The sequence below is a fragment of the Xyrauchen texanus genome, chromosome 35, assembly GCF_025860055.1.
Source record: "Xyrauchen texanus isolate HMW12.3.18 chromosome 35, RBS_HiC_50CHRs, whole genome shotgun sequence".
Classification (NCBI taxonomy): domain Eukaryota; kingdom Metazoa; phylum Chordata; class Actinopteri; order Cypriniformes; family Catostomidae; genus Xyrauchen; species Xyrauchen texanus.
The window spans coordinates 9,476,662-9,500,949 of record NC_068310.1 but is presented as its reverse complement, the minus strand read 5'-3'; the positions used below and the strand labels follow the sequence as shown (position 1 = coordinate 9,500,949).

The window sequence follows — 24,288 nt, the reverse complement described above, 5'->3', positions numbered from 1 at the left end:
ATGCTGATTTATTTATTTGCGTATTTATCTATTGCAGGTTTCGTCTTTCATGTTTGTTTATCACACATGTTGTTTTACACAAGTAAACAGTAGGTGGAGATCTGTGCTCATGTCTCTACAACCACCAGTCATCTTAAAGAACAATTAGACCACAATAAAACACAAAAACAATTTATATAGCCAATAAAAACATGTAGGCCCCCTTAAAAACAACGCTTGTACAGAACATTTTTAATATATTTAGATATGAGTTTAGTATGTAGACTATAGTAAATCATGTAATTGCACAAAATGTAAAATCATACAGGTAATCATAAAGTAAACTTGTCCCAGCTGTTATCAGATTTTTTACAAACTGCATTAAATACATCTGATATAATTTATAATATTTTATCTTTTGAAAAAGGTGTCATTAGATCAAGGGACTAAATTAAATATTCTATGCAAAATTATGAATTTTGACAATTTACTTGAGTAGAATAGTTGAATAACGAAAGACCAATCAAATAACAGAACACCAGTCAATGAGATTGATCCATCTGAAAGATAAAATTACGAATTAAATAAAGCACTATTAATATAGGCTACATATGTTGATGTCTTTATTTTAATTGAAGTGATTGCCAAAGTAATAGAATTGAATTCAGATTGAATGGTTCCACACAATTTAAGACGATGTATAATAAGGTTTGAAATGTACATTTAATTCAAGAAATTATTAAATGATAACTCAATTAATTATATGATTATATTAACAACAGCTTTAGATGTCTGTTGTGCAGGCAACAGTGCTGTCAGAAGACCTTTGTGTAACACTTCACCTATATATCTTATAGTTTCATGGTGGACCACGACATTTCTAAAAAGTATTTTTCCTAGTCAAAAAGGTGCATGACACACCTGCTGGTATGTATGGCTTTTCCCTAAAACAGACTGTAAATGAGTTCAACATCTGCCTATCGCCTACTGTTTTTTTATTTTTTCTTCAACTTGCAGACTGTGGACAAGACAATGGCCGCACCTCACAATAGACTGTGCATGTAAGTTTCATCTGTTTGGATGGGGACGGTTTGTAAATTCTTTCTGCAGGTGCTCATTTGGATTGAGGTCTGAGGCCTCATGCATAAAACCTTCCATAGTTTCCATACTGATTGTTTGCCTATGCACAAAAATCCATAAAGCTCTGTATGCTCTCTGTAATACTCCCAATTACCCGAATTTGCATATTGTATGGACATATTCCTGAACTGTTGGAATCGCTCCAGCTCTTCCATTCAATCATCAAAAATGTTTGTTAAACTGCCGTTGGTTATTATTATCTTAAGTGCTGTGTTTCTCAAAGATTTTGTCTGCAGACACAAATCAAGTTACAAGAAAATATAAAAAAAACTCAACTGACGAGTTCAATAGAGTAGAATTATGGCAAGCCATTTTAACGTTAACAATGGAGATGTGGCAGTACGCAGCTGCTTCAGAATACAAGTGTCCAGGTGTGGAAAAAAAAAAAAAACCCTTCCATCTATGAAGTCTGTCGCTACAGCTAACTAGGTGGGTCCCAACCCCAAAATAAACTCGAGCACCCCTTAATTTCTGACCCTCAAGTACATACTCTTCACCATCCAATGAACCACATCAATAACGCTCAGTTTTTAAAATGTATTTATTACATCTTATGCATGTTCTGGTCTTATGGCTTTCATTGAAGATATTTTCATATTCAGAGTTATTGAAATGTTCTCAGGGCAGATTAAAAACAACACTTTTCTTGTCAAAACAAACAGATTGTCCGTTGATATGTCCTCTTGGTTGCTGTCCGAACTCAATCAAGACGGACTCATGTCTTCCTGTATGTTCCTGCTGACATTTTGTCCTGTAGTGTCATTTGTGGAGCAATACCAAAGCAACCACCTACAGAGTTTACACTGACATTTTTCATTTAAACAACACAATACTCTTTCTTTTGTCCTTTTAGTATATAAAGTATAGGCCTAAACATGATCTAAAAGCATCAAGGCTGAGAATGAATCAGAAAATTATTAATACTCAATTTTTCAAATGTCCATTTCCTCGTATTTATAATCACAAGCATACTACGGTGACTCAAATCAGCGTATTGCTGGATACTGGATTAACATCATTATAATCTATGTGGAACTACAGCTACTTAAGATTGCAAGGAATCTTACGGACAGTGAAACTACAGAAATATAGGCAGTACACAGAGAGAAGCACTTAATTACATATCCTCTTGAAATGCTACATTTCTAGAAAATATATTGGGAAAAGGTCTGGTTAAAATATTCACATGAATTTGGTCAACTGGAGGGAAGCATATTGGTTTCATAAAAACAGCTATAAAGAAAAAAAATAGGAAATAGACTCCAAGACATTGTGCTTAACAGATATTCCTGCAGAGGTTTCAGTTTTATAAACTCGCCGCCTTTCTCGTACACATTGCAGTGTTTGTTTGTGAAATAACACCATTCAGCACACTCAAAAGAAAATGCATCCAATGAATCTGGCATTCTACTATACTGTGTACCCACAAAGTATTTGGGCACATGAGCAACACTTAAAAATGCATTAAATATATTCTCAGAAGTTAATGACTCAAGAGTCATTTTTACAAAGACTTTTATTCAACTTGTGTCAAGGTGATTTTAGTGGATGTATGAAGTTGGTGGGTTTGGGGATGGTGGGTTCCTCCAAGTAGGATTTTGCTTAGGGCCCCCATATGCTCAGAAACAGCCCTGTATATTGCAGTGACATACATACATTTTTAAGTGCTGCTTAAGTCTAAATATGTTTTGGGGCCACTGAATGAAGCAGTTGATTTCACATCATTGTACCTTGTGAAATTTTATAATTCTCTTGATCCAACTGCTGTACAATCCTTGCAATTCACAATTTACTCTCATCAATCATCTAATATTGGTTATTTAACAATCTTCTACCAATACCGAAAAAAAAAATTAATATATATATATATATATAATAACAACAGTAACCTGTCAGAGAAAAAGTCTTTAAATTGAGGGATCACAAAGAGAAGAAAAACTTGAAGCCCTTTAAATGAGACCCCAGTGTATACTCTGTAGCCCACCGGTCACAGGCAGATGATCTCACAATTCCCTGTCCCATAATGATGATGTTCTAGTGCAATTTCAGCATACTCATTCAGCCCCTGTTCTACAGGCGGTCAGTGTGAAGCTGATGAGGAGGGAGTTGGATGAAGGTTGCAGTGGGAGCACCACCGACTGAGAGGGGGGTGGGAACGGGGGTTGAATTGGTGGAGGAAGGGCCAGGGGTGCCTGGAGGGTACATATAGCTCAGGAAGCCTGATGAGGGGGCATAGGGGTACTGCTCGAAAGCCGAGGAGGCATACTGGGTGTAGGCAGAACTGAAGTTAAGGTAAGGGATCGTTGCGGTGGAGGTGACCTGAGCCGGAAGAACCAGACTGGGCTGCACGAAGGCCTGAGGGTAAACATATGGCTGGCTGAGCCTGGAAAGAGAAAGAGAGAGAGTTAACTATTAATTAAATGGTTTATACTAGTCAGACTAATGTATCGGTCAAGCATCGGCTGATAACTGTACCTGATTGGCTGATTATCAGTGGTTTGCCTAATGTCAGCCTTGTCAATGGACAGTGCACATTTTCCGTTTTCAAATATGTTTTTGTATATTTAGAGTGTAAAATAAGTATTTGTACATTTTTGTACAACTTATTTGCCTCTATTAAATTGTATTGATAGTATAAATATATTTTATATACTATTACATTTGTCATTGATATACAGTATCAACATGTATTTTTTTGGCCATGATCCACCCTGCTCTGTAGAAATTTTAGACAGGGGTGTAATTCCACTGACACCAAGCCACCCATAGACCTGACAATTTCCTGGGCAGATATCTTGGTGACTGGAGTGCCAATCCGTGGACAAAAGCAGAGAACTGAACTCGCACTAAATAGGGAGAATGCCAAGTAAAAAAAAAAAGCAACTCTGGAAAGGACAGAACCTGAGGTGAAGCTTGAAGGCGCACTGAAACGGTGAACACCTTTTGCCTTTTTCTTTTTTAAACAGCAGGGTTTTCTGCAGCTTGAACCTCGTCACACATGAGAGAATGGATTGCTGTTTTTAGGGCTCAAGTGAAAACCTCAAGTACTCAATCTCAGTTTTTGCCCTGTTTCCCACCCTAAAACAGCAAGCGTCTCACTTAAGGGGACTAATGAGAGCTCAGCCAGCATCCCTTTCATCTCTGCTGAACATGATCATATCATGCACGCAGATTGTGGGGCACAGATCCATTACTTTTAGGTGAAGCCACTTTATCTATGAAAAAAAAAAAAAGAGGCACGCAAGGCTTGAGCAGGTGAAAAACCCTCCTAAAATCCCTATGCCCTGTATCCAATCCTCGTGCATGTCAGTGAGGGCTTTGCCCAGGCTATACACCGCAGTCGTACGGAATGGGCAAACTGCTTAATACAGACAAAGAAAGGAGGCTCGCAAGGCTTGAGACAGAGATAACCCTCTTAAAATCTCCGTACTCTAAATCCCATCCTCTCTCGTCTAACTCATATGGTCCCTCGGTAGACGCAGAGTAGCTTTAGCAGTGGGAGAGGGATGTGGCTTCGGCTGTCAGAACGAAAGCAAGTTGCTAGAGCCAAGCGTCACAAGTTTCACACTGACCTGCTCACTCACACCATTAATGTTTCTTATGATCTCTGCCTGATGATATCATGACCAAACATCACAGAAAACAAGAACTGCAGGGAGAGACCAGAGGCTGCTACCCACAAACACAGAGACATCAGCTCAGGCTACGAATACACCAAAGCAATGAAGTACTGTTTTTCTTAATGCCCAAAGAAAACACAGAGGATCCCAGAGCGACCACCAACACCAAGCCCAACATATCTGAAAACAAAGCCTGGAACATTCTCAAACCTAACACACTTCCTTTCATACAATATCACACACACATACGCAGCTGCATTGTCATTCCCCTGCCATTCCCTTGTTGTCGTCCTGGGCTGAAGAATGATTTATGGGGATTGACAGTGGCTTTGTGGAGTAGGCAAATCAACTGAGTCAGCAGTCTTTACTGACCTTATTCATCCTAGCAAACCCTAATGCAGATAGGGAAATAGAGGGATTGAGTGAGACAAGGAGGGAGGGAGGGAGAAAGAGATGGGGCAAAATAAAGAAGTTGACAAGGGTGTGAGGACAGACAAAGTAGGGCAAAGCGAATGCAGTAAATTAGAATTATGGTGCATGGCTTTGTGTGTGTGTGTGTGTGTGTGTGTGTGTGTGAGAGAGAGAGAGCATTTATCAGGATAATTTGACTGTTAAAGGGGTAGTTAAGCCAACAATGAACTTTGTCAACATTAACTCATCCTCAAATTGTTAGAAACCCATCTGACTTTTTTCATGGTAAATTCTCTTGATTTTACTCAGAAGGTTAAGAACTGACAGCCTCAGTCACCATTCAATCTCATTTTATGGAGAATCTCCTGTTCAGAGAGGAAAGAAAGTCATACTGGTTGAAACAACATGACACCCTCATAAGTAAATGATGACAGAATTACATTTTTGGGATAAGTAACTATTTAAAACCAAACCCCTTAAATGAAGAAAACCTTTAGTTATATTTCCCTTACAATTATAACAAAGGGTTTTCTAAAGGGGTTTGGTGCAACTCGTGAATGGACAACACTGGCGGGTGGTGAGGGGACCTGAGCGGACATTAAACACACGAGGGGGATTGACAGCGGCACAGAGCAAGTGTTGAGAATGGCCAAGAGCAGGGGTGTCAAACTCGGTTCCTGGAGGGCCACAGTCCAGCAAAATTTAGCTCCAACCCCAATTAAACACACTTGAAGCAGCTAATTAAGGTCTTCTGGAGTGCTTGAAGATTACAAGGAGGCATTTGAGCAGGGCTGGAACTAAACTCTGGATGGCTTCGGCCCTCCAGGAACTGAGTTTGACACCCCTGGCCTAGAGCATCAAAAAGTTGAGAAATGCTTACATTTATTCAGATGAGGAGCAAAAAATGCCAGCTATCAGCCTATTACTATGACCTGAAAGCAGTGATGTCTGTCATAAGTGCTTCAACATATGACAATATTGCTTAAGTTTCTCCTGAATTCAGTGCTTTAGTCTCATGATTACGTTTAATTCAGACTTCAAATGATGATTGCATGCATTCATTATGGCAATACTGTGGCTAGGTAAGTAAAAGTGTAATAAATCAACACTGTTTATACACTATGGGCATTCGGAACAGAGCCTGCATCTTTCCAACTGTGATCGTGCATATTTAAGGTACTGTAATTGCTCTTGAACAAAAAACATAAATTCTCACTTGCTGTATGTACCATGTCCCAAAATGGCAGCTGCAGTTGTGAGCGGCTTTGAGCATATTTCTTCTGCTCCAGTCAACACGTATCATTAGGGGCTGTTACACCGAATGTGTTTTGCTCATCTGTGCTGTTTTTCAATTGTTTCCGTTAATGAACATGCACTGGATGGACGTCTTGACCATTGCATAGAGTCTCGCACAGGACCGGCATTTTATTAGACACATTGTCACCGTTTTTTTCATTTGTTTTTTCATTGTTGTCTTAAGTGCATGTGTAAAAAAAATAACAAAAAAATAGACGTTTTGAAGTTAAAGCAGCAAAGAGGACTTCATGTTACGGTTACACATGATTCCACATTGTTCTGCACCAAGCAACATTTCCGAGCTTCATAAACGGTAAGCTAATGTTTTTTTTCCCGTCTGCTCTGGTGTGCTGAGGGCCTGCCGTGCCATGTTATGTTTACTGCCGGTGTATGTTTACGGTTTCTATACTGTTACAAATGTTGTCTACAATACTTACATACGTCATATTATTTTGAGAAGAAATTACAGAGTAAGGGATTTCGGGTGCAGGCTTCTCAGATATGATGGTGACAGCCTCGGGTACGGGTCGGGCTCAGGTTAAGGCCTGTGCAGACCTCTACTGGGAAACATATTTTGGTCCAGGGGGGGTCCAACGGTAGATTTTGAATGTGCTTTGATAAAACTATTAAACAGAGAGAAAAATAATAATAAATATATACATATATAAAAAGTATATAAATAACTTGATTAATCTCGTAATTTTTGTCAATTCCTTTTTAATGAAACAAAAAATGTAATGTGTACATTTTGTATAAACATACAAAATTTAATGATAGAAAATAAGAGGTACACTTTTGAGTGCAAGAATTAATCAATTCACCAAAACATATCTGAAAAATAAATATGGTCAATAAATTGGTCGATAACTGGTTAATTATTTGAATTAATAAACATAATAACAACAACAACTATTAATGATAATGCTTAATGATATATGCAGTATAATGGGAGTTAAAAAGCATGTTGGGGTTATTTATCCTTAATATAAACATGGGGTTACAGAAGACAAAAAAAATACACTGTTTTAGTCAGAAGTTGATTTGGGTCTTATAAATCAAACCTGGACAGGAAGTTTAACAAAAGGATTTGTATGGTGAAATTAAAATATAATTGAAGCACAAGTGAATGCATAAGTGAAACACCATTATTCATGGAACGGCAAACTCCAGTGGAGGACTGCAGGCCCGGGACAAAAGCATCTGTGCACAGGTAAGATTGTTCATAAAGTGTGGGGAAAGTTTTTTTTTACTGCAGATTTCCTGCAGCTTGAGAACCAGAGCCCTATTTTAAGAGCGCTACTGTTAATTTAAAGCCCTATGCAAAACGTAATGTGCGCAAAGTCAAGAAGGCATGGCCATGAAGTTTTGACATTTTGAACAAAGTGCTAATGGGCTGGGTCAAGTTCAATTTAATTTGGAGGTTCTTGTCTGGTTATTGCACCATCTGCATCCTATTATATTCCATTCTTGTCAAGTAACGTCAATATAAGACAGCCCGTTCATAAGAATTTGGCAGTGTAAATGAGCTGTATATAATGTTTTAGAAGTAGGGCTGGGCGGTTTCAGATTTTTCCCATTAATTCGAATTTGCGTTTTCGCATTTCAATTTTTTTTTTAAATCGAGAAATCAAGATTTTGCTAAACATATTGCAAAAGCTATAGTTAGATCTGTTGTAAATCCATAAAAGGCTGAATAAGGAAGAGAAAAATAATTAATAGCACTTGTCTTAATGCTGCTCCCAATCTGATCAGCTACACGTGTGTGGCACGCTCCAAATGAACGTGACTGGTTAACAAAACGGAGACTGATAAAAAAGACAGCGGTAATATTCCCAGTATGATTGTACAGTGTGATTGTAGCTCGTCCATTATGCAGTTATAAAGTCAGCTTACTGGCCTCAGCATACACATGTTGATGAATGGTCTTTTCTTTTTATTCATAAAGTGTTTGTCGCATGACAGTTTTGGGCGCTTCATTTCAAATCAAAGAGAGGCTAAATATGGGAGACTCAAACATCCACCACTCCATTTATCATGATGATTCAGATAGATTGATCCTTATTGCTTTGTTCTGTGATGTGTTTCAAGTGTACTGCATCTATAGCCAACATTTGGCAAGCGATCATTTTGACAAACGTTGCTATAACATGCAATTTAGTGATAGCGACATTTGATGGAGACATTCACAAAAATGTGACAATTAAATACACACTTATTTTACACCAAACTCTCCTCACAATTAAAAAACAAATGTTTGAAATAGAATAAGGCTGTCAGTAAATTTTTGAAAAGGGTGAACAGCCATTGTGGTTAGTAGGCCAAGCACATTAGGCAGCAAATACGGTCGGCTAACAACTGTGGCATGGGGTGTTTATCAGCTTGAAAAGCCGAATCCTCTTTTGGGCCTTCTTCAAATTTCAAAATGTTTTTTATCTTAAATGGGGACATGTGCACACACAAAAAAAGTATGTTTGTTTAAATCCATTAAATCCAAAGATAGATACCCAAGATACACATGCAATCACTATTGATAAAATGATTAGATAAAATACCCTATCCTGTAATCATAAACGACCATGATTGGTCCATCGCTACCAACGCAGATTAAGGTAACATGTATAACGTGACTCATTCACATTCGCTTCAGCAGTGATCTGGATGACAACAGCGTGCACTAATAACATTTCATTAAGTGTATAGTTAATAATAGGGCTGCACGATTTTAGGAAAATGGAATCCCGATTTCCACATTGCACACTGGAAACTCACATGACATGACCGCACGTGCTACTCCCTAAACTGAGACTGACTGGTCATCTTTTTATTAGCAGTGTAGAAAATAGGCAAACAGCTCTCAGAGAGAATGGGCGGTCATGTCCACACATGCATTTTTTTATTTAATATAATCGCATAGGCTGAAATCGCAATTGCGATATGATTAATCGTGCAGCACTAGTTAATAATATAATAAAACAAGACAAAATAAAATGCTCTCAGACCAATAATGTCTAAGGCAGGTGTGATGATCTACTTTTTAATGACCAACTCAATAAGATCTACCAACTAAAAAAAAAAACACAGTTTCATTTAAAATAAGCTTGTTATTATTTAATTTAATAATGCTTGTTGGGACTACTACATGTATCCCTACATGGAATTCATCTTCTAATTAATAAAAACTTATATAATTATGTTCAATGTTGATATCATTCAGTTTTAAAACTAAACCCAAAACACCTACAGCACAATAGATTACAATAGCCAGGGCATTTACCTTATTCTGATGATGAGTAAATATTGACCAGGCGAGGTTTTACTTATTCAGTTGCCATGACAACTAGGTTTGCGCATACGCGCCTTCCAAGGACTGAGAACAGGGCGCGAAATTGCGATACTACTGCCCGGATTATGCAAAACTGAATGGAATCAGACACTTTTGCCTAATCCGGGCAAACCTGTCATGGCAACTGAATAAACAAAACCTTGCCTGGTCAATATTTACTTGTCAAGTGCAAGTCAGACAGAAACTAAAAGGAAAGACATTATATTCATTTTTATTCGAACTTAACGAAAGTACATTTAATTTTTGTACGATCTACCAGCATTGCCTTTGCGATCGACTGGTAGACCGCGATCGACTGGTAGACGCGATCGACTGGTAGACCGCAATCGACATATTGGGCACACCTGGTCTGAGGCAAGCACCCTTGTAACTGACCAATCAGAAAAATGATCCAGGGTGTTGCAGCAGACCCCACTGTTTCATGCCAACTGCCCTTCTATAGCTCTTTATTTCTATGGCCAAGCAGACAAAATTATCAGATGAAGCAGGCCATCTCAAAATGTCCAAATATCAGCCCATTTATCGACCAGGCTGATGCATTCAATTAAATTAATATTGCTTTATTGGGATAACCTAGTACATAATACCAAAGCATAACCTATGACAAAGCAGACATTTATCTGTCTGTCAGCACAGCAGTCACAAAATTTCATAACCGGCCACTTTTGGGGCTCGTGGGAGTTAGCGTAAAACACTAGGAACCCTAACCTCATCTGAGCAATAATGAAATGAAGAGAGGAGGAAGTGGCAAGCTGACAATCTAAGAGAGACAAAAGGTGTGTGTGTATGCGTTATCTCCGATGCTCAAGTAGTTTGATCCTTATTGTGCTAATTCAGCAGAGTCCAGCTTCCTAATAAATCTGCTGGACCTCCTACAATGCTGCTAGCCAACACCCAACCCCCAACCACAGGGGGTCTAATAGTGGCACCCTCCATCTTCCTAATCCCCACCTCTAGCACCCTGCCAACACTTCCTACCTCAGAAAAAACCTCAACACCCTAGTCTCCAGACAAAAAATAAATAAATCTCTCTAATGCCAGCCAAAAGACTACATGAGTGCCAACCCAAAAAAAAAAAATCAGTGGCCTCAAATGGGCTTCTAAACTATAACCCATTTCCACCATCAAAGATATGTGTGACCGTTTGTTCAGTAATAACAAAACATCCATCTTATATAAAACAAAACTGACAATGGATGTTTTGTTTAAATTGAACAGTCTCACATCCAAGTAAGTATTCTTAAGATTCTTAAGACAAACTTTACTTCAAAGCAGTATCAAATAAGTTACTCAAAAAGAAATCGAATTACAATCTCTAAAATTGTAATCAGATTACTTTACTGGATGGCTTGAGGGTAAGAAAATAATTAGAGAATTTTTATTACGCGCAGCACCATGATACGTCATATGTACACTACCAGTCTCATGTTTTTTTAACACTTATTCATTCTTTATTTTTTTCATAATTTTAGAATAATGGTAAAGTCATCAAAACTATGCAGTAACAAATGGAACTATGGGAATTATGTTGTGACTAAACAAAATCCAAAATGATTCAAAACTGTGTTATATTTTAGCATCTTCAAAGTTGTCAACCTTTGTCTAGAATTTGCAGAAATGTACTCTTGACACTTTCTCAACCAACTTCTTGAGGTATCACCCTGGGATGCTTTTTAAACCGTATTGAAGGAGTTCCCATCTATGTTGGGCACTTATTGGCTTCTTTTCTTTATTATTTGGTCCAAGTCATCAATTTCACAAACACATTTTTTTATTAAATTTAAATTTTATAATGAAACAAACTAACATGATGGCACAATTCTATTTTTGTCTACAAAACTAATTTCAAACATTTAAGCATACGCCTTCAGATCAAAAGATTTTTAAGATCATGAGAAACATTTCAGTCAAGTGTTTCAAAACTTTTGACCGGTAGTGTATGTGCAAAGTCAGTAAAGCATGGCCATGAAGTTGATATTTTCGCGCAAGCATGCACTAAGCGAGTTGGTTGGTGAAATCACATGTGCAAAGCGCTAATGGGCTGGGTTAAATGCAATTTAATCCGATGGCTCTTCTCCAGTTATCGTGCCGTCGGCATCATATTTATTCGAATTTGGGTATGTAAATGGGTTGTATGCAATCCATCCCCTTCTCTGTGACAGTATTGTCACCTATGCTGCTCCGGACCGCGATGTGTTGTATATGTTCTCTATCGGCCTTTGGGACTGTTGATTTTCATCCTTCTTGCCAGTCTCACATTGTTCATTGTTTTGTTATGTAAAATTCCGAAAAAAAGTGTTTGTTTAATTTCTGTACATAATCCTTAAGCTTTGGAAAGGCACTATACAAAATAAATGTAATAATAATATAATTGTCTATATTATTTTTATTATTAATATTGAACTACTGACACACAAATCATGGCTAGTATTAAAAGTGGTTGATAACACTTTGAATTCATCTACTGGTGGAATCCCATACTACAAACACAAGAACTGATTTTAGACTGAGTTGAGATTAGACGATTACAATAATTTAAAATGCAAATCATTACACTACCATTTGTATTAAAAAGGTGATTACAGTAACTAATAATTTAGTAATCATTATGCCCAACACTGCTTCAATGTTATTTCAATTGTAATAAATCCGATCACAAGTGGTCACAGGAGACGCATTTCTGATGCTTGTTAATACCAGATGTAAACAGGGCGACATTAGCATCATATGCTAACTGTGAGCCAATGCTTACATAGACATTCTTGGGTAACATATTGCACTAGGACTTATGTTTGTATGTCATCATGTTTACATGTGGCATTTACATCACACTTAAGTGCTTAAAGTTCAGCTCTAATACCTTAAAAAAATAAAATCTATTGAATGCTAGCCTTGGCTGTCTCAAAAAGGAAGCTCACTTTTAAGGTTAATCAGTAGTGCTATTAGCCAACAATGCAAATTAGACCCATAATGGGTACAAGACACCAGTTCAAACACAACAATCATACTTAGACATAGTAATTTTATATGTGCTACCACAGGTATGGACAAGAAGACCAACCAGCCAATTGGTCCAGTGTAACATGTATTACAGTCCTGATAGAGCATGATGATTTGAGAGTAACTTTGTCTATGCTGTATATAAAGGATAAAAAAATTTGACTTTGATGTTTGTGAGAGTGTGTGTGGGTGGGATATAGAACAAGATAGATGTGTATAGAGAAAGACAGCGACAAAGAGGGAGATGAAATGAGAGATCAAGGTTTGAGAAAAACAGTGTTTTGCATAACACCTGGTTGGTTAGCAGAGTTGAGGCAGGTGGTGACCTAACTGACAGACAAACAGGTCAAACAAGAAAGGGAAGAGAGAATGAGTGGGAGGGTAGAGAAAGTAAAAGAAAAACACACTGGCAGAAAGAAAGCGAGAGGGAAATGCATAAGAGGAAGAGAGTCAAAAATACAGAAACAGTGATAGAGTGACAGCGAAAGAGAATTTGGGAAGGGGGCAGAGAGATTAAAATAAACCACAGCGGATAAAGAAGCCAGCACTGTAAAAACATGACAAACAGCACTGAGGAAGAGTTGGTGTGATGTTAACTGCTTGCAGTGTTAAGGAAGCCACTTTGAAACTGTAGCGTGTCAAGCTTAATTATTTTGTAAATTATGAGTAGCTTTAAGTTACTTTTTTCAAAGTAGTGAGCTATACAAAAAGTTGCTATCAACATAGAAGTTACTCAAGGAAGCAAAATCTTTAAATATATATTACTACTGATGATATAATTTAATTAGAGCTGTATATTTCTGGCACAAAATCAGCAAGCATTTTTACTGCATACAATTTTAACACAATCTTACACTAAATATAACCAAAAAAACTAGAATACACAAATTTACATAACTCAAAAGCATAGTGATACAGCAGCATTTAATTAAATATTCTCCTATAAATATGACAAAAAAAATGGTGTGCAGGGACTCGAATCTGTGAATAGCTTTCTTTTACAATATGTTTAGTCGAGTCAATTTTATTTTTATAGCACCTTTCACAACACACATCGTTTCAAAGCAGATTTACAGAAGATCAGGCATTAACAGAAGATAAAACTGTAATGTCTATAATGTCGATGAGTCATCATTGTGTAGTTTGATAATATATGATTGTGAATTGTGTTTAAAAATAAGTAATTAAAGAATAATCGTATTAATAACCCCAGTGAGCAAGCCGAAGACACAAAACTCCATAAGATGTTGGTTAATGGGAGAAAAATAACCTTATATTTATGTTTATTTACATTAACCATCCGAACGTCTGAATTTTCAATGCTACATATGAGAGAGGACAGTTTAGCATAAACTGATCCACTAGAATGAATAAGATTTTCCAATGTTATTTCTGAGGAAAAAGTACCATTTGGATAAACTGATTCACTAGAATTGATCAGAATTTCCAACGCTAAATATGAGGAAAAGTGCCATTTAGATTAACAGATTTACTAGAATGAAATCAAACTATCCAAAGCTACATATAAGAGAAAGTACTGTTTGGATGAACAGATTCACTAGAATGAATTGGACTTTCCAATGCTAAATATGAAAAAAATTACCATTTAGATGAACATATTTACTAGAATGTATCAGACTTTTCTAATGCCATTTATGAGGAAAAATATAGTTTGGATGAACTGATTCACTAGAATGAATCAAACTTTCCAACGCTATATATGAGGAAACGTACAGTTTAGATTAACTGATACATTGGATTGAATCAGACTAGATGTAACGGTATGAAAATTTCATATCAAAATTATTGTGAGCAAAACTATCATGGTTATCAGTATTATCATGGTATTGTTAAAATGTGCTGAAAATGTACAAAAAGTACTGATACACACACTGAAATAATTTAAACAGGTTTTATATTTGAAAATAAAATTAGCAAACAAGGAATAGCAAATTAAGTATAATAATTATTATTGGTGTGGTTACATTATTATTATTATAAACTTACACATTTTAAATTATCAAAATATGTTGGTTGGGTGACTAACATTATTACATCTGAAATTCTTGATTCTGGTCGCTAATCCTGAAACTCTGCTTCTTTCATGTTTCACGCTCTCTCCTTTCATACAAACACAATGTTATAGTTATCGATTGTATTGAAAATTAAATCAGAGGACTTCAGTATTTGTATTGGACGATTTATTGTAGACTGCAATGGATTATAAAATAATGAACAGGTAAAATATGAAAACATTCATCTCAAATCACCATTTCATATGCCCATAATTTTTTGAAAAGCTGTGTATTAGTTATTATGTATGAATTTACATCACTTAAATGCCACACATATTTGTTACGGTCTTGTTTTCTTGTTTGTTTGAATTGGCTCAAAGCTATGCACTTTCTTTGCGGAAGCTTGTGCTTTTTACAAGTGAGATAAGAAATTATTTCAACCCAATTAAATATTGTGTCTGACCATTTACTTTTCCTCATACTTTTCCCCAACTCGTGCACTGAGCTAAAAGTTAACTTACTTGCATGCACTATAAAGTGATGGATGGTTGTCACGAAGATAACTCGCCAGATTGGACTAGTTGCCCCGTTTCGCAGCGACTTTCCTCTGGCAAGCTCTGCAGACAAGTTACCATCTTCTACTAATTTTCCCTCAACATTCTTATAAAATCCAAAATATGACCACACTTCTGATTTGGTCTTCTTGGAAGGTTGGAAATTCTCCCGAGCGCTGTCATTGCCTTCCGCCATGTTTTCACGCTAAAAAAACAACAATAACAATGTTGCATGCTACGCACATGCATCAGACTCATGCTGGGTGTGTGTGTGGACAGCATTTACCATAAGTTTTACAAATCATGATGATAATTAAATGTGACGAGGTAATACTAACCATCAGGGAATTTTTCGTGGTTTACCGTGAAACCGGTAACCGTTTCATCCTTAAATCAGACTTTACAACACTATATGAGAGAAAGTACTGTTTAGATGAACTGATTCACTAAAATGAATCAGACTTCACAACACTGCACATGAGAGATAATACTGTTTGAATGAACTGATTCAATAGAGGCAACCCAAAACGGTGTGTATGAGAGAGAGGGGACCATTTTGGAAAGTGTGTTTGATTATTCCCATAGCGCAAGCTGCATACACAATGCAACTTGATATAAAAAGCATTTAGCATTTGGTTGTGCTACACCATTTGTTACTGGAAAAACTACACTACTTTGATACAGCCAAACTACTGTTGCGCTACTAAAAATGTAAAGTTAGTAAAGTCACTACTTTAAGTTATTCTGACTGCTTGTGTCTTTCAAATCTGAGACATAAGACTGAGTTAAACAAGCACAGAGAGGGTTTAAAGAGAGAGGAGCTGAAGACACCACAGGAAGCCAGATTGCTAAGCATAAATTACAGTTTTTTTCACTAAATGAAATTGCAATTTGGCAGAGCTATTTCTAAGGAGTCACTGTAGGATTTCATGTTATTTAAGCACAAACGGCACCCTCTTAACCCAACATTAGCAGAATGAAAAAAAAATGCTTACCCGTACTGCCTCTGGATCAGAGCTGGGTGAACCTGCTGTACTCCACTAGAGTATCCTGTGACAAATAAATAAAACATAAGAGATTGCCATAAAAAAAAAAACTATCAACTGTGGCATGCTGTTGATTACCTCTAAAAATTATTTTGTCTCATCACGCAGTTTGAAAAAAAGTTACAGTATTTACAGTAACACACTTCAAATGGAAGCCTATGGGGAAGGCATTGGGACAAACAATATTTGTATTTGAGATTGTCAAATAAAGTTGTCTGAATGGACATTTTAGCAATGGTACTACTGTTCAAAGGTTGATTCACTTTTTATTAATTACCAATGCAATTCCGGTGTGTGGAATTTGCTCTATGTAAAGAGTACTTTGTGGAAAGTTGTCACGTCGAAAGTTCCTGGGTTTACCGACTTTACACGGTCATGATAGGAGTTGAAATAATGAATATACTGGATGTTTGCACAGGCATGTTTATAAAGAGATTTTATCCCACTAGCCTCATGTTAACGCATACAAACAGTGATATTTTTACATTTATCGATGTGCAGTGCCCTCTTGCCTTGCCCCATAGACCTCCATTGTAAGAGCATTACTGTAAATGCAATTTATAATTGCTTTAACACATTAAGGAAATTGCTGAAATTATTTTGGATATACAAAATGCCCAGACAGTGTAACATTTTCAAAACTATTAGAAAAAAATATTTGTACATTTTATTTTTCATATATCAAAGAGATGATGCAACAAATGACAGAAAAGGATTCATTACTTTCCTGCTGAAATGTTCTGATATAACACATAAGCTACACATTCTGTATGCTTAATCTCAGACACATATTAAGTCTAAATAGACAAACATCTTACGGAATTTTAGTAGTACACCCAAATGATTAATTCAATGAACCCTCTACTTGCTCTGTATTTAACAATTATCATACATGCGTTTATAATTATGTGCCTCTCACAAACACTAACTCCTTTAGCCTTGATTTGGCAACCATTATCTCTATTCATCCATTATGCTTTCTCCATTTTCCCCTCTTTTCCTGTCTCTGTGCTCTCATGCAGACACTGAAGTGAAGAACTCCAGCATGTCTGTTCTCCAGTGTAACAGTCTGTCTGGACACTGATGAGAAACATCTCTTGCCTGGATGCCCATTCCACACACGGACATACACGGCCACAGAACTGCAGCATTTGCATAAACACACACATTACCCATTGAAGAAACCTTCAGTCGAACATACTTCAATATATGTCATTCTAAATACTTGCCTTTGACTATTTGTATTCAAAAAGTGAGCTCTTTTCGCTCTGTATGGGTGACTCTTCAATTAGGGGGACATTTTTATGCCATAGAATGATTTCAAAGACAAAAAACAAACAAACACCTTGTTCAAGTTTTATTGGATAGATAATAGTTTTTTTGTTTTTTAAATGACTGGCAGTTTGATTATTTTATTTCTTAAGAGTGCTGAAATGTTACAATTGCATGAATCTCACTATTTTGGCCTTGCTCCCAGCCTAGACTTTTTAACTTTATATAATCAATTTTATAATAAAAAGTGTTGGTTAAGTTACTCAAAACGTAATCCACTACAAATGACTAATTACTTATCTTAAGTTTATCCTTACAGTCTCACTTTCATTCACATTAAAAATCAAATATGGAGCTACTGTGAATAAGGTAAGTCAAGTGATCTCACTGAAGAATCCCCATTTACAAAAAAATTTAATTAATGTTATTCACAAACAATATGTTTCCAAGAGTAACGTAGTATCCATTACACGTTATGATCTTGCAGGGGCTGAGAAAGCAGTTGAACTGAGTTAGTCATGTGATGATGGCTGCAACAGCAGAGGGGAGACAGACTGATACAGGACTACAGATTTAGACATGCTTGGACAGGAACAAGAACAGAGGCCAAAATATCCTGTGTTCCTGTGTGAATATGGTGTGTTAGGACAGGTGTAAGTGCTGTGAGTTCTCTACAATACCCTTTTTTTAGTCACAGGACACACAAAAATGCAAAGTTGTAGGTAGAATGCCCACTAAGACATGACGAGTGAACATCACTTTCTGCACAGGCATAGATGCAAATGTAGGATGGTGGTAATTTCTTGACAGGTTTAACTCAAACAACCCGTTAAAATAAGTTTGAGTTGTGTTAGCCAGAGTTGTAGGAGTGCGAAAGTGTTTTTTGTACAAGTGTGTGGGTATACTGTTCTTGTGGGGAGTACAAAAGATGATTATGATATAATGTGTGATGAGGCCATACAGTTATAATTTTTTTTGCTAGTATGAATCATCTGCTGCTAAACTGTCAACAAGCAAAGCTGCAACAGTTGCCAACATAATGCTCGACCATAGACGGGCAAAGGAACTTCAAACACCTTCACGAAAAAAAAAAACAATCTTTTTATAATTCAAAACAAAGCTGAAATGTGAATTTGTATTCATTAGTATCACCAAATGTAATTGCAAAAATAATATTGTTTTTATACAGGTTTCCTGAACACTCCCCCTCACTTCCATTGAAAACAGATTTTTACTTTTGCATAGGGAAATTCTGCAGAGGCAAAGGCGGCGTGGCCTGAATTTTGAGCATGTGTAAAACCCGCAAAAACATGATTGCCAAGCAGCATCTTTTTAATGCTGCACTTTAATAATCTGTGAACAAAGTTAAAAAGAAACTCGCCGCTAAAACGATATCCTTGTCCATTGGGAATATTCAGTGCAGCGGTGTATGAAGCACTGATGTCACTGCCAAACCAAGCAACTTCCTATTGGTCAACGCTGTGAATTTGCCTGTTAAAGTTCACCAAAGTTGAACTCTGCGAGGGGAAATTCTTTGCCACCGGAAGTCCATTGTGTGGATTCCCGTTGAGATGACTATATTAAGCTCGTGGAAAGGTAAATGTGACTGTGTTTGAGGATCCTGGCCAGCCCGACATAGTAACATCAGCTCAACCAATGGTGTGAGTTTGGGGTGGGGCTACCTGTTTATCAACCAACTGATGATGGGGGGTGTTCAGGAAACCAGTTTCAAAACAGGCACATTTTTCATTTTCACAAGTCATTTTGCATTTTGTGTTGGGACAGGCACAGAAATGACACTTCAGCTTTAAAAGTAATAGAATAATTGGTGACAACGGGTTCTAAACTAAGTTTGAACATACTTTGATGGTGTGTTTACCTGTCAGTGGGCTGCGTGGTTTGGCCCCGAGGTATGCCAGGTTGACGTTAGCTTTCCGTCCATCAATAATAGGGTTTGGATCTTTACAAACACTCTCAGCTGCACTTTTATCTTGCATTGTAACCTGAGGAGAAAAGAGACAAAGAAAATACAGACACAATAATATGAATGTAAAATTGGCCATTTCTCTTTTAAACCATTGTTGCCAAAATAATCTTATCTGAATGCAAGAAAGCAGCAAAAAAAGACATTACACAGAGTCCAGAATCAGACGAGGCTCTGATTATCCTCCAACAAAACAGGATTAAAAAAAATTAAAGGGATAGTTCACACAAAAATATAAATTCTGTCATTATTTACTCACGCTCATGTTGTTCCAACACCATATGTGGCTATGAAATCTTTTCTTTATCGGCACTTGTGTCTAGCCTGCATTCTTGTCCTGATTTTTAAAAATGGCGGTTACCACATATGCAAAAACTACAGCTGTCAATCAATTAAATCTTCTAATATAATTAGTTGCATGACATGCCGATTATTTAGATTATTTTGACAGATGAGTAAAGCATTGACACATAATTTTTTATATAGTTAATTTAATTAACACGTTAAAATGACAGCCCCCGCAAAATCCGATGTCATTTTGCCATCAATAATGTTGGCGCTTCCATTGTGAAATGGGCAAGTCACAAGCCTTTTACTTTAGAGTGTCATACAGATTTTGAAATGTCTTTTTTTTTTTTTTTGGCAACAGGCAAAATAACAGCTTATACAGCATTTTTCTTTTTAAGTTTATAAACCATCTTACATAGATTCAGACCAGTTAAGAGCATGATAACTTATGTTATCCACAAGACTCGTTAAGTTGTGAGAAGCTAGAATAACCTCTTTACAATGATTTTATAATAAAACAAATCTGACATGATGCACCATTATTGAGTGCAATATATTTGATCTAATCAACTGATAAAGACATGCTATTATTAAAAATAATAGGTTACTTATAGGTTGAGCTTAAACGCATTCAAGTTATTATAGATTCATATTACAAATACAAGCATAGCATCAATACAACACAAGTTTGGCTGTAAAATAGTTTGTACCATCAATCATATGAGAGTACAAAGGGTTTTTGGAGAAACGTTTGAGCAGACCAAACTGCTGACTTGTTTTAACAGCTTAGGTCTCTGTGACAAATGCTCTCAAAGCGAGCTGCTCATTGCTGCCTGGCTATGGCTGAACAAACACAAAAATACAGACACAAACACGCCCCACCCTGTGGAGACCCAGTGGCAGCTGTGTTCCCCAGGGCTTGTGGAACTAGAAATACAGCCAGAGCAGCAGCAACAGAGCGGTTAGGAAGAGAATTCATGGGATCTGGTTTCTAAACACATACGCTTACTTTCTTGAGTGCCCTTGTGTGGAGAGAGCCTCGGACCGAGTGTGAACAAAACAAGTGCATGCACACATACACATGCAGCTGCGAGCGACCATGTTATTTTCTCAGAAATCACAAAACCAGGCTAGTAAATGAGGCGACAAGCAGAAGTAAGTGTGTTGAGAAATAATTAGCGTTGAGTTGTAATCTTCTGGGAACTCCTCTGGCAACCCCCTTCTTTCAGAATACAGCTATTAACACAATGTCTCCCACATTGGGAGTGTATCAGCCAGTATATTAGATTATCATTCATGGCAAAACACCTAAATTTGTCAAGCTCTCATCATGTTTCTTTTAATTTACGTCCCTGTCTCACTCATTTTTGTTTTATCTTGTTTATCTCAAATTCATGTTTACACCTTGTCAGATGAGTCAAAAAGAATGCATGAAGTGAAACTGTGTGGTCTTATCTGTGCTCTCCAACTGGTTTTGAAGACAAACCACAATATAGTTCTGCACCAATGAACACACAGGCACTAGAAGTGTGTTCATCTATCATATCACACCAAATTCAAAAGAAAAAATATCTTTGTTTATAGAAAATTAAGAATATTTTTTTAATCTTTATTTTATGAATTGCGACATTGTTTTCAAAACAATTAAGCAGATTGCCCTTCCTCAATACCATAATGCAAATCTCATTCTTATTACGTAATGTTAAAAAATAATGATGCATTACTTAAACTGTAAGGTATGCATACACTATGGTTGTATTTGTTGTACTGTTTTTACTTAACAGTATGCTGATTTAAATTAAACAATAACATTGCTTTGCAGTATTTCTGCTGTGATAGAGTAAATAATATCACAGTAATGTGATCAAAAAGAATCACCATTTAAAATAACCGAATTGCAATCAAAAATAAATATGTGTGTGTTTGACAAGTCCCATGGTATTCTTTGGTGAACTTTGAAGAATTTACTATTTAGCAAATAACATATACCATTAATATGGCAATCATTCATTGCCATAAGAAATGGAAACAAATGATTATTTGGTATTATAAAAGGCCATTTTAACCACTCATTAAGGTTGTTTCCCTAGCCCCCTTTATATTCAGTTGGCCTTACTGCATATCCCAACAGATAAACCCTTTGACCGGACCATGCTTTCCATTGACAAAGCTCAGAAAGTTTTTTAAAAAGAGGTCACTACACAGAAATCTGAAGCAATACTTTCAAAATTCACCCAAAAGGCTAAGCAGATAGGTGATGATATGCATGTTTAGAAATAATCCACTTATGGTGCCACATGTGACTGCATCACACACACACTTGTGGAGCAAATATGTGAGAACATATTGTGCCTCTGAAAGCTCGTAATATCTCAGGATTACATTTAAGATCCTTCAGCACTAAATCTGACTAGGTGAAAAACATGCAGGCCTAATAAAAAGCATCATAATAAGCTTTGCAGCCATTGATCATCATTAGTGGATAGGATATGCTTAAAGGCAATTCGGAGATCACTAAATATATACAGTTCATTGTGTTGCTGGATTTCCATTGTAGATCTCTGCTGGCTTTTGTTCCTCAGAACTGTAACAAAAGACTTGCGCCAACGGCACGCGACGCTGGCATTGTCACCTGGAGACCGCACGCGCACCAACGGCATTTTCAACATTTCAAAAGCTTTCTATGAACTCAATATTTATGTCAAGGATGAGCGGAGTTTTTGTACTTACAAAGCCATATCCTCTAGATTTCCCCGTCTGTCGGTCCGTTATCACCACGGCTTCATCGATGTCGCCGAAAGTCTCGAAGTATTTTCGAAGCGACGCGTCCGTGGTGTGATACGGCAAACCGCCGACGAATATCTTCGTGAAAGTCGTGTCTTTCTGAATGCTGGGATACATCGTTTCCAACGTCCCATTCACGAACTGATGTAAAAGCATCGAGGCGTACAATTCAGTGCAATCGAGATACGAAACACGCGAGTTATAAATACATACAAATAAGCATAAATAGCGAAGTACGTCGATTATCAAGACGTTCTAAAATTGTTTGCTAAGGCAGAGAGGTAAATATTCATTTGGCTTAGAAAAGCAACTGTGGCTCCCTTTCCACTCCGTCATGAGCCTTAAAATACCTCGCTACAACTCCATGACGGACGGCAGGTGACTGTTGGTCTCACAACTGCTGCGGCGCATTTACAGGAGCTCAACGCTCGTCCAGCGCTCGCACCTTCCTGCCTCGACATCCAATGCGATGCTTAGTACAGGGCTGTCTGTAGCTACACCCCTCCTATCTCTGAGCACTGACGTTCATCGACCCCTCCTCTGCCTGCTCACCTTTTAGGTTACATTTATTGCACTTGCCTTTGTTCTGTTCAATCATGGCTTTGAGTTTTCAGTGTAGTTTTGAAGACAGACTGCTGTACATATTCAAATGCATTACCTTGGATATAATGCAATTTAAATTGCACTTTTAATCTAAAACTTTGCACATTAGATACTTTTACAAATAGATTTGACTTTTGACTCATAGATTTACCCGTCTATTGGCCACTGTAACGCAATGTATTTTTTCCTAGCTTTATAGATTATCTAAATTAGCAATCGACTGATATACTGTGATTTTAAATGGCAAATAACAAAATCTAGGGAAAATAATAATTTGCCATTATAATACATATAAATTAATATGTAGAAAATTAATCCTACATTTGAGACCATAATAATTTTTTGTTTTGTGGCTTCATCTTCAGGACACTTGAGCACATTTTATCCCTAATACTCATTACAGCAACATTTCCAGATATTTTACTTTCACAAATCCCATTGTTGTCGATGAGCACAGTCATTTTTTATTGTATTAAAGAAAGTAGATGCTGTTGTACAATTATTATAAAAAAAAAAAAAAGAAGAAAAAAATGAATTGCAGTAGGGATTACTACTATGGTGTATACATACAGGTGAAGTCAGAGGTTTACATGCGATTACATTTACTCGTAGAAAAGATTCCCTGTCTTAGGTCAGTTAGGATCACACCTTTATTTTAAGAATGTGAAATATCACAATAATAGTTTTAATAATTATTTCTTTCATCACATTTCCAGTGGGTCAGAAGTTTACATAAACTTAGTTAGTATTTGTAGCATTGTCTTTACATTTTTAACTTGGGTGAAATGTTTTGGGTTGCCTTCCACAAGCTTCTCACAATAAGTTGCTGGAAGTTTGGCCCATTCCTCCAGACAGAACAAGTGTAACTGAGTCAGGTTTGTAAGCTCCTTGCTAGCAAAAAATGTTTTCTTTGTGGGCTTTGTGATGGCCACTCCAATGCCTTGACTTTGTTG

At 36.9% G+C, this 24,288-nt stretch overlaps 1 protein-coding gene across 1 annotated transcript; it reads right to left on the bottom strand.

Annotated features, from left to right (window-relative positions):
- Positions 1 to 1,648: 1,648 nt before the first annotated feature.
- Positions 1,649 to 23,183, bottom strand: rbm38 (RNA binding motif protein 38). The gene is made up of 4 exons (XM_052105092.1): positions 22,679 to 23,183; positions 19,556 to 19,679; positions 16,354 to 16,408; positions 1,649 to 3,502 (listed from the first exon to the last, which is right to left on the bottom strand). Exons 1-4 carry the CDS (start codon positions 22,886 to 22,888, stop codon positions 3,190 to 3,192), a joined length of 702 nt encoding a protein of 233 aa, XP_051961052.1. The 5' UTR covers positions 22,889 to 23,183; the 3' UTR covers positions 1,649 to 3,189.
- Between the last annotated feature and the right edge of the window lie 1,105 nt (positions 23,184 to 24,288).